Source organism: Callospermophilus lateralis, chromosome 8, assembly GCF_048772815.1.
Source record: "Callospermophilus lateralis isolate mCalLat2 chromosome 8, mCalLat2.hap1, whole genome shotgun sequence".
Classification (NCBI taxonomy): Eukaryota; Metazoa; Chordata; class Mammalia; order Rodentia; family Sciuridae; genus Callospermophilus; species Callospermophilus lateralis.
The window spans coordinates 27,724,883-27,737,206 of NC_135312.1; the positions used below are offsets into that span (position 1 = coordinate 27,724,883).

Consider the following 12,324-nt stretch of genomic DNA (forward strand, 5'->3'; position numbering starts at 1 on the left):
ATGTATAGCATATGATACTTACCCCTAAGATCCTTACCCAACAAGCATTACCATTAAAAACAGTAGAGAAGTGAATACCATGGAATGATCATCTGAACATTTATGAAAACAGGTATATAAAGGTATATCCTGTAAATTCCTACACACAGAAAAGTCTCCTAACACACAAGAGATGAAGCAGCAATTTAGAACAAGAAGAGGTGGGAGCTACTTAAGAAAACCCTCTGCCTTAATATCTTCACCAAAAGACCAAAGGAGTAGCATGAAATCAGCATGAAAGGATACAGAATCCCTAGGCCACAGCAAACAAGACTCCAAATCAATGGCACTGAGCAAATCAGAGTTGGAAATAAAAAGCGGAGTGATGGGGACTGTGGCTCAGCAGTAGAGCGCTCACCTAGCACATGCGAGGCCCTGGGTTTGATCCTCAGCACCATATAAAAAAATAAATAAATAAATATATTGTGTCCAACTATAACTAAAAAATAAATATTAAAAAAGTGGAGTGATCACTGATACAACAGCAAGATGAAAAGTATATCACAGCTAGGCACAGAGGCCCACATCCTTAATCCTAGCAACCTGGGAAACTGAGGCATGAGGATCAAAAGTTCAAAACTAAGTGAGATCCTGTCTCAAAATAAAAAATAAAATGGGCTAAAAATGTAGCTCAATGGTATAGTGGTCTGGGTTAAAAACCTAGTACCCTCAGCATAAAAGTATGTCATAATCTCTGTCTGAAAAACAGAAAGAGCTGTCAAAGTTTAAAGATTCTGGGGAAGATTTGAGTTAAGTGGAAACAGCCATGGAAGAAATGTCCCTCCCCTCTTGGTAACGAATCTTCAAGTAAAACAGAGGAGAAATATTTTCACAAAATAAACATAAATAAAACCATAATTGCATCAAATAGTACAAGATTTTTTTTTTTTTATCAAGAAGCTTGTCCTATGTTCAAAAAAGCAATGAAGACCATATCCATTGTTAGGATTTATGAATACCTTATTTAATTCTTCTTTGGTTAGAGATGCCAAGAGAGTCTTTCTGAATTTCCCTTCTTTGTATTTTTGAGTAATAAAGTTTTTTCTCTTTTCCACTGGTGAGTCCATGTGCAATTCTTCATCCTTTTGAAGGTTACCAGCCCAAAAGTCATTTGCTCTTTTGTTTCCAATGATGATAAAAAGCTTAAGTCAAAAAATAAATAAATAAAACATATCAGTTCATAAAATGTATTTGAATCTGCAAAAAAAATTGGACTCAGATTATAAATTAAAGCACAACTTAGTATGAAATACAAGGGAACACACGCAAGACTCAACTCTTTCAAGAAGATGAAGTGTGAAAGCAGATACTCTATTTTTAAACCCTGCCTTGCTGCTCTGAATAATGGCAAAACGTCAGCTTGAAAAGAAACTGCAGGCAACACAAACTGCTGCAAAAGTCATTTTATTCTTTGAAACTCACACTAGGACAGAGCAGGTGGGCTAATGCCATCCTTTGTGAGCAGTTGTGGAGGAGGAGCAGAAAGTGGAGAGAAGGGACAGCAGGTTAGAATGCACCACAGTCAGTGGCAGAGCCCCACCAAGGTGACGACATTTTGCCAAATGTCTTTATTCACTTTTTTCATATTTTACCATGCTGATATAAAAGAGAGATTTCTCCCTTTCACTACCATTAAAGCTCTTCCTACTTTTTATTTTAAAATAACTATCTCATTTAGGAAGATTTCTGAAAGTCTTACAACTCTCAAACAGGCTATAAGCATAAGCCATTTTTATAAAGCAAGAACTTCATCAAAGAGGCTGTAAAGAAACTCACACCAGGTATTGCCTATGTCTTCCCCAGTCTCTGCTCACCACCAGTTATGCAGGACTTACCTCAATGAGCTCGTTGCTCCAAATGCTGGCATCCATTTTTAGACTTCTAACCTTGGAGTCTTTTGGTCCCAAAGATCTATGTTGTCCTGAAGTCAACAACAATTCAATTTCTACTTTAGTTTGCACATGATTCCCAAAATGAGTATAAGTTTCCACACCTAAGTGTGTGTGTACATATCAAAACCAACCAGCACTTATTTTCTTAAATGCCAACAGCACTAAGAGTAGTTGTAGTACATATACACAGATCATAACCAAACACAATGAAGATGACACAACAAAGATAAAGCAATCATCTTCATCACTGACCACATTAGTATAAAACTATACTATTAAAAGAATATGTATGCATGCATGTGTATGTGTTTCTCTGTGTGTATATACACACACACACGCACACGCACACATACACACACTTGGTAATTAGCTAGAAATCACTGAAGACCTGTTTAAATGAGGCTGTTTGAATCCTATATATGTGAATATAGGTATTATTCCTAATAATGTTTTTAAAAGCTACATCTCTAATAATAAAGTATTTAGAAATATGGATTCTTCATACTATGATTACATCTGGAAGAGTGTAAGAGCCCAGCATTCTATTATCGTTAATTCAATTAGGCTTTATAGTCTAACTAGTGTCCACGTATATATCAGATGCTAAGCTGAAAACAAAAAAAGTTACATGACCTTGAGCTTGATCTTAAGGACCCTTTTCCTTATGAGTAGTGAAAGTTCATTCCTCTCTCTTGTTAAGAGAGAGGTTTTTTTCCTCCTTTCTTGAAGGTGAAATCTTTTCAGAGCACAAAGCCCTAGAAATCCCACGATAGATAGATATCTGCATTGGTTTGCATTTTTAAGAACTACCTAAAGGCACTACTGAAAAAAAGAAAATGCAGAGTTAAAAGGACTGCTAGAAAAGCTGAGCCAAGAAAGGATAAGATCTAAATTGAGGCAGCAGGAGGAGAAGAAAAATGGACAGGACAGATTTAGAGATACCATGAAGATAAAACTGGTGGGCCACCAGTGAGCTTTAAGAAAAGCAGAAGAGTCAAGAGGGCCTCTTAGGTTTGAGTGCAGGGCAGACAGTATTGCTTCACACCCATACAGGCAATTTACGAAAATGTGCAGCTTTAGGCAAGGGGCTGGAGCAGCAATATGGGCTCCAATTTTGTTGTGTTGTTGTTGAGGTGTTTTTGGCAAATCTAAGTAGAGATTCACTTAGATAAATAAGTATGAGTTTGGTGTCCAACAGAATGAGAATCATCTGCCTATAGGTGAGTGATGAATCCACCCCCCCCCCAAAAAAAAAAAATAAAAATCACGTGGGAACTCCCAAGTGAAAGAGAATTGAGGATGTAACCAAAGAGAATGAACATACTACAGGAGTGTGAAGAGGAGAAGCAGCCTGAGAAAGGATGACCAGCAGGCGGTACTCACACACTGAGATAGAAGGTACTGTGGAGGCTGGGGGAGGATGGAGATCAGAAAAGCATGTTGGGCAAAGGTCTGGAATACTGCCGAGAAGACAATGAAGTTAGTGGGGCAGCACAGAAACTGAGAAGTAAAATACATTGGAATATGTGGCCAAAACATATTTATTGGAAAAAAGAGGAAATACAGGTAAATTATAGGATGCTGAAGGAAAGCAAAGAAATTAAAAGAATAAAGAAAACGTGTGCAGGTTACCATGTGATCTGGAAAGTACCTCATCTTTGAAAAGAAAAGACACAGAATGGAACACACAGAAACAGACTGAAAGTTTTCATAAAACCTGGTCAGACTTATGCACGTTTCCATAATGGAGCAGAGGAAACCATGGCTAAATATTCAAGAGATTGAATCAGGAGGAGCTGAAGATCCTAATGAGGGAGGAAAGAAAGGTAGTGTGAGCAGAGCAGTGTGGGAGAACACAAAGCCATCTCTTCTAATGAGACAGAAGAGGAGAAAAGGAGGAGAAAAGTACAGCACAGGGCTGATTAGATGTTTTTCAGTGCTGCAATTCAGGCTGCTAATTAACTGGTGAGGAAAGTTATCTTGGTATGATGAGGAAGGGACTAGAATAGAGCTCTAGAAAAGAATAAACACTCTAGGCAACTGATGTGGCTTTCCCTGCTCACTGTCCCTGCTCCAGCTAAGTCAGAACTGCTCTCATGGATTCTGTCATTGAACCTGCGCTCAGGTCTAGTCCTGCACTTACTGTACTCTTTACAATTACTATTTATACATTCTTGGTGGAAATGTCAGGACTTCTATAAAATCCTTTTGATTCCCCACACCAGCATGGTACTGTATATGCTTGGTGAATTGTATGTGTAAAGTGGACAGTAGGGGGACACAGTCCCAGAAAACTGCAGTGAAGACTGGACTATGCCTAATTTCTCTATGACACATTGGGGTCCATTTCTTTCTGCTCATTTGCATAATTGAGCTCCCAAGTACACTGAGATGCCATATGTATCTATACTATTATACAGAAAATTCTATATAATATCCTATTTTAACAGATACCAGATTCAGCACACAAAGCTTAAAGCATAGAACAACCTCGATGTGAAAAATGTCTTATAAAATATGGAAAAAAAGGAACAATCTTCCATGCAAAGACGCAAGTTTGCTCTGGGTATTTTCTAAAAATCTAAAAATTTCAACATTGTGTTTTTAAAAATCTATACACGGACCAGGAGACACAAAATAGGAGTACATGCTTAAAAATCAAATTTTTACATCTGAGTCATGCATTAGAAAAGTTAAAATTCTATATTTCTGAATTGGACTTAAACTCAATAAGCTTTCTCTGTTTTTTTTCACCACCATTAGCTAGAACACATTACATATGACGACACAGCAGTCAGTGCCAATCTGCCACAGAGCAGTGATGAGCGTGACTTGTCACTTATTACCTGCACACTTCTTACAGATGACAACACACAGGTTGATGGACGCCCAGTCAGGGTCTGGGGCTTTGCAATCTGCACAGCTCCTGTTGGACTCATTGAACCAAATCTTCTCTGCTACTTCATAATCAGAGAGCGTTTCTGCTATCGACTGCTGCACAGCTTCGATCCAGTCTTGTTTCTCTTTTTCGGACTCGGCTGTAAAGCTGAAACAATCAACATTTCGGCATTATCCATCTCCCTGGTAAAGGCCAATGAAGCAGTATGCTCAGTTTGCACATTCATTTCACTCACAAATTAAATACCAGCTTAAAATTACGCCCGCCAGGCAGTTCTGGATTGTCTTTTCTGTTAAAAATCATCTAATTTAACAAATCAGCTTCTTACTTTTTAATTTTCCATGTTGTTTATGACTTTGTTTACATATCTTAAAACAAAACTAACATACACATTTTTCTCACCATAATATAAAAAATTACTTTGGGATGGTCAAAAGCTTAAATGAGAGGCCACATTTCCTAAACCATGATTATATAATAATCAATGAGAAACTGGCCAAGTTTCAGGACTACTGGAATATTTTACCAAGCAAGTATGACATGACAGTTCAGAACTAAAATTATCAAAAACACCCACCAGAAATTATGATTTTTTTCATATTTAAAAAATAGATTTTTTTTTTAAATTAGAAGAATATCCAGATGGCTTAAAGAGATTGAGAAACCAGGAAAGTTTTAAGTGGTACTATTCTAACGAATTTCTAACTCATTTTTAGTCATGTTCTGACTTTTTCTGGTTCTTGGTATTTATTATGCCTCTGACTGAGGAATAAAACATTAAATAGTAGTTCAATCCTTCAAAAAAGATTTACTGAGTCCCTTCAGTGTGCCAAGGAATGTGCTACATATACAACTAATGACCAACAAAATAATTCATCACGTTAAAATTTTGCTCTCAAAATTAAAATGCTTTGAATTACAATGAAAATAATAGATGATTAACATATTCTAAATAATCTATAAAAATAATCAGTGGCCTACATGGCTATATTTTCTGAAGCACTCCATGATTCAATCATAACAATTAACAAAACTCCTAGCTTACAAGTTCTACTAGATACTGGTCATAGCCAGTATCTACATTTTCATTTGAGGCTAGAATCTGGAATTATGGTGGGGAGGGGTATCAAACCCAGATCACTATTTGGTCTTTTGGCTAAGGTCAAGAGATGACAAAACCCAGGGTTTCTCACACAATGGGCAAGTGCTCTACCATTGAGCTATGGGTACCAACCCTAGCTTGCTGTTCTTTATTTAATTATTTCTTTCTCCAATGTTGAGATAGTGGTTAAATTCTGACAGACAAGTGCATAACAGAGTTAGTAGCATCTTTGAAACTGTCAAGTGATTCTTAGTCCTTCAAAAGCAGAGAACAATTACTTCTGATCGGCACATTACCCTGGAGTGTGTTGATTATTTGAGACAAATGAATCAATGTAGTTGAACTCAAAGATACTGACTTCAGTCTACTACATTTACTAAATCTATGGAGTCTTTATATATTATCAAAACTCATTAAGTAATTTAAATTAATTGTCATAATGCAATTACTAGACCATCACAATATAATAAATATATATCAAAATGCTAAAATATTTGGATCAATAAGTGCAAGTGATCCATTAAAATCAGTATCCTCTTGAGCTCTCCCTGGACAAAAGTGCATGGAGCAACTGTGCTTTCAATCAGGGATCAATCTTCAAAGAGGTGTCTGATAAGCAAAAGGAAGGTAAGCAATACAATTTAAAGCAATGTAATATGCTTTTTTGGTTTTTTCCATCCAAAATGTGAAGAAATTTGTAAAATATTTATTGATAAAATTTAACATACTCACCACTACTACCAAGAAAAAAGAGGTATTAAAAGAAACAATGCAAATTTTATGAAATAAGTATCTTTGCAAGTTGCCTGATTATTCAGGTCACTTTTAAAAAATGTTTACTGTAGGCTGGCTAGTAAGTCAGGCAATATGGAAAGGTTAGAAAACAATTTTAAATATTCGATAAGAGATGAAATCACCACTAGCATTATAAAGATGTATCACCCAAACTTTCTTGTAGTAGTATAAAAATAAAAAATATTTAAAGACACTTTACCTGAAACTCCTATAGGGGGTAATTATTTCAAAAGACTGTTTCACAGTTCGGTCCACTTGCTTTACATTCGCTACATTCATAGGAATTACAGTAATACCAAGTCCACTCTTAAAATCCTAGTGTGGAGAAAAAATATAAAAAATTATAAACAAATACACACACACTCTGGATTCTGAAAATACAATCTTTTTTTTTTCTAAGATTCAATAACTTCTACAAATTTTACTACATGTATAAGGAATTAAATATATCCAATTAGAAAATGGATTGAGTTTTTCTTTTTTTCTTTTTCTGGTAGTCACTTTCAATATAATACCACCACTGTGCCATTCTAAGCTTGGCATCTGGTCTATTGATAGGGTGTCTTTCACATAAAAGATAAGTTGAGAGTAGGCCACAGATACTAACATATACCATGCTTTTGAAAGAAGTCACTACATTTACCTTTATCCATTCTGTAAAGGAAATTAATAATTAATAACCCTTACCATGTTTAAAGTATTTTTCAGGGAGGGGGGGCAAAGGACAGTATGAAATTAGCACAAGTACTATTTATATGAAAAGATGGAGAAACTGAGGCTCAAAGAGAGAAGGTGGAAAGCGCAGCTGATTGTACATGTAGAAAGGAACTAAAGCCCAGGCTGCCTGACTGTCCTTTGTTTTATTACATTGGATTATCTCTGCTGGGCCACATTATTTTTCTCCTCATTTACTCCCAAACAAAGGCATTACCTGTTTTATGAAGTATACAGTTTTATCTCACATTCAATATTTTATTGTTTTCTTCTTCCTTCAATCAAATTCTTAAAAAAAAGCTTGTCTAATGCTACTGTGGTATGAAAATTACAATTTTTCAACATCTACATCTACTGTATTCTGCTAGTCTCACAAAAAATTACAAAATTATTCAAAAGGTTACAAAGAGACTGCATTATAAAAGCACTAAAGTTTGTAACATATTATCTGCTCGTATGGGTTTTGGAATTTGATTTATCAAATAAATAATCTCACCACTTTATAAAATATAATCTGTGCCTCAAAGGAGGAATTATCTAAGTGAACAGATTTAGATTAAATGTGCTCTGAAAAATATTGGTTCATATTCAGTAAGGACACTTAGCAAAGACTATTTAGAAAGATTAATTGAATGAAGCAATTCAAAGACCTCTTCTCTTTGTCACGCTTGTTACATGAAAGAAAAGTAAAAAACTATTTTCCCATCTCTCTTATACCTATGACAGGCCATAGGTTTGGTCAATACAATATAAATAACTGGTGGTGGGGGTGGACAGGCAGACACATCTTAGAAGATGAAAGCCTTTCACCTCTCACATTTCCATCCTCTTGGGAAATGACACCTGAAAACACAAGGACATGTTAGAACTTCAGATTCCTTGAAAGGAGAAGCCTCAGGACAAATTCTTGTGACTGGAGGATGTCAGAATGTGGAAAAACCAGGAGGACCCCGTCCAATCCCCAGATAGCATTAAAACTCTCTGGCATGCATCAAGAGACTGGTTAACAGGCTGGGGGTGTAGCTCAGTGTTAGAGCCTGACATGCTGGAGGCCCAGGATTCAAACCTCAGCAATATTCCTCCAAAAAGAGATTGGTTAAAACAGATGCTTATCTTTTCAAGTTGTCTGTTAGGATTTTGTGTTTAATATGAATACATTCTTGAATGATAAGTAAAAATCAATTAAGTTTAAATCAAATTTTCCCCTACATGTAAAGATTGAATTCAGAGATTTTAGTCACAAATTGTAGAAAGGCTTTTTTTTTTTTTTTCTAAAAGAACATATTTTATTTAGAAAAGAAGTCATCAATTGAATTTTTTTGACAAAAGAACAAATGGCTCATTTTATTAGGGAAAAAAAGGCAGAAACTGAGAATCAGTAATACAAAAGCAAAGATGCAGAGGAATGCTAAGTGTTGTAAAATAATTAGAATGGGAATAACAGTTCTACTTTGTATATTTAGCCCACTGAATAAAAAAGAGTACATAATACACTGTATATGGAGGAAAGAGAAGTGAAGTTTTTCCAATCAGCCACATTTTAATAAGCTACAGCATTATCAGCATAGGGTTTTACATATTAAATTGAAAACACACACACACACACACACACACACACACACACACACATTCCCTATCACCCATACCAAAGCTTCTTCTGCGTAATGCAACTGCTGCATAAATTTCCAATGCTTGTACCTGGAAACTGAAGCCCTTTTTTATAAAGAGGAAAGTGAGGAATATCAAAATCAGAGTTTTTAAAGTAGCTTTCTGATGGCTCACTTTGGTACAGAGATAAACCCTAGAATAAAATAGTATACTTGGATTGTACATTCTTCAAATAATTCTCCATGATGAGGCTTTTGACAAGAGCTGGATATCTGACAGCTCCAGATTATATTCTCGGATGGGACTCTGACCTGCAAGTACTCTATGTTGCTAAGGGCAGAAGCACATAATAATCTGACCAACAGACTAGCAGATGGTGAGAATGACAACCTTTATGGAAAGTGATGAGCCTCATCAAGGCTCCTGCCTGAATAGATGGCCCTGCACCTCTACAAATGAGTCATAAAATTTCTGCATCTAAAACTGTGATTTCTGTTGAAGTAAGAGAGGACAGGCTCCATGCTCCAAATTTCTCCCAAGCAAGGCAAGGTTGATTTTCTTTTAGCTTGGAAAATTGTAACCCATTTATCAGCTACTTGCCATGGCCATATGGTTTTGAGTAATTAGAGTATCCACGAAGCTCACCAGCACAAATTGACTGTAAAATATACTCCAGAGTAACAAAATAAATGTCAGTGCTTCTGAAAGCTATTAAATAAGAAACAACTGCACTTCCCATTAAAAATATTTTTGGTAACATTAAGCCATTTTTCTCAAACAGTATTTCAAACATATTGAGAATATTTCTCATTACTAAATGCTCATCAAAATTATGTGTGGTGATCTCTCCTTCCCACTTGAGATATTATTCTATGCATCCAAAGGCAGAACCTAAGAATCTTTAATTTACAAAAACAAAACTACAATCCCAGGGGCTGGGATTGTAGCTCAGTGGTAGAGCGCTTGCCTCAAAAGCCTGAGGCACTGGGTTCGATCCTCAGCACCATATAAAAATAAATAAATAAAGATGTTGTGTCCATCTACAACTAAAAAATTAAAAAAAAAAAAAAAAAAAAAAAAAAAACCTGCAACCCAAGATCCTCATATGTGGTCAATACTGAGAAACACTGAATTAGATGGCAGAACTAGTTACAGAATTTAGACCCTACGATTCTGCAATACTTCAATATCATGACATAAAACATTTCTCTCATGCTTTGTATTGAATGAAAAAAAAAAAATCATGCCTTCAGTGTATACAAAAGCCATGTGACATTATTAAGACCACTGGTTAAGAATAAGCCTGCCAGAACACAACGACATGCTGGCCCATCAGGATCCTAATTGTTCCGGGTGCCAAATCCTGTGCTAATATTTCAGAGGTTTTAAAAGCATCTTCATTGCACTCCATAATTGCTTCAGTATCTATTTAGGTAGCGCTTTGAAGTTTATAAACAGCCATGAGCTCTCATTTGATTTTCTGAATTATTGTATGAACTAGGGAGAGATGATACTGCCATTTTTTAAATGGGAAAATTAGTTCTGGCAAAGCAGTGTTTGTTAAGTACCTAGAGTGTGCCAGATATTTTGCTAAATCCTACATCTGCACAAAAGTAGGAGCAAGGTACTTGCCTTGGGGAAACTTAAGAGTCTGGGAGGGAATAAGAGGGAGTTGTTATACATGTAATGAAAGAAAACTGCCTGTCATAGGCTAAGCATTGAATCCAATCCAAAAGAGAGACTTGTGTCATAAAAAGGCTTTCCAAAGGAAAAAGAACAAAACTCAGGCCAGATTATATTCAGGTGTCTGTCTCTCTATTTCAGTTCACATGTTCAAAATCAGGGATGATAATGATATCTGCAGCATCCCCCTCAGTGAGGATTATATTAATGCAGTAAAAATGCTTAGAAGAATACAAGGCACATGGTGCATCTCACATATGTCTAGTTTATTATTATCACTGTTATTTTCTACATCTTAAATTTAAAACCAACCAAACATTTTACCTATTAAAAAGTTCATTACAAGAAAACACAGGGTCAGAGATAACTACCTGATATAAATGCATTTAAAAAAAAAATGGAATGAAATATGAATGTTAAATGTTCATGAAAATTAAAAATAAATTACCCATTAACTAGGAGCAGATTGTGAACTCTAGTCTCATTTTGAAAAATAAGCACAAATCAAGAATGAGCCAAACAGTCAACCTTTAAAATGCTATGAACTGGAATGAAAAAAACAGCACGTAAATTTTGTAGGTAAAACTGTATTATTGTAGAGAGTAAGAACTAAAAACATATTGTAGAGGAAGCATTAGTTCACATTTCCTTTTCTGTGACAGAATGCAGGATCTCAAAAAGCATGGATCCCACCACCAGCAAAATGACAAGCACATGTGGCTTAGCAGATCTGGGCACTGAAATGGTGGCAGTAACCAAGTGGGAAATGGGGTGTGGTGGGGAGACCTAAGGGACAATCTTGGCTCATCCACTTAAGAGCAAAAGACCACTGACAAGCTATGTAGGTTATCTCGACCTCAATTTCCTCATTTATGAAAATGGAGTAATATCTACCTAACAGAGCATTGTTACAAAAAGTAAATGAGGGCTGGGATGTAGCACAGTGGTAAAATGCTTGTCTACCCTGTATGAGGGTGTGGGTTCAATCCCCAGCACTGTGCAAAAAAAAAAAAAAAAAAGGTAAATGAATAAGTAAAAACTTAAAAACTAAAATATCTTGACAACTCTTTTATTTGAAAGTTCTAAATGTAGAATTTATCTTCAATAAGAATATTTACATTTTATTTATAATGACAAAGTATTTACAGCAATTATTCCATACTAAATATTCAGATAGTATTTATAGTAAATATTTATCAAGATACTCAGATGAGTTATTTATATAAATCTGTGGCAACAGAATATGGCTAAAACTATGCTTTAAAACAACATACTATAAAGACAAAAATGAAAGTTTGATTACTAAACAGAAAAAATTTAGGAAGCATTTGTTAACCCCAAATTTGCTGAATTCTGAAATCTATTTTTGGAAATACTGGATGCTAGGTTTCCCTGCCAGGAATTTAAGAACTCGGTGCTTAAACATTTGTTGAAAACAGATGTGGCATTGTATGACATTGGCACCAGACTTCCTGGGAAACACCAGATGCAGAGTTTGGCCAGATACAGAACCCAGAAAATGCGAGGCCACCACCTACATCCTGCAGTTTCTTTCTCTGCCACACAACCCGGAACCCTATGAGGCCTATTTA

At 35.7% G+C, this 12,324-nt stretch overlaps 1 protein-coding gene across 2 annotated transcripts in view; it reads right to left on the reverse strand.

The window, feature by feature from the left end:
* The window catches only part of Arap2 (ArfGAP with RhoGAP domain, ankyrin repeat and PH domain 2), a 167,253-nt gene that overhangs the window by 101,403 nt on the left and 53,526 nt on the right, over window positions 1-12,324 (reverse strand). For both annotated transcript variants that reach the window (XM_076864252.2, XM_076864251.2), the window contains exons 9-12: window positions 6,927-7,042; window positions 4,778-4,977; window positions 1,875-1,960; window positions 999-1,181 (exon numbers count right to left, since the gene is read on the reverse strand). In XM_076864252.2, coding sequence (XP_076720367.1) covers window positions 999-1,181; window positions 1,875-1,960; window positions 4,778-4,977; window positions 6,927-7,042 — 585 coding nt within the window. The remainder of the gene's footprint in view (window positions 1-998; window positions 1,182-1,874; window positions 1,961-4,777; window positions 4,978-6,926; window positions 7,043-12,324) is intronic.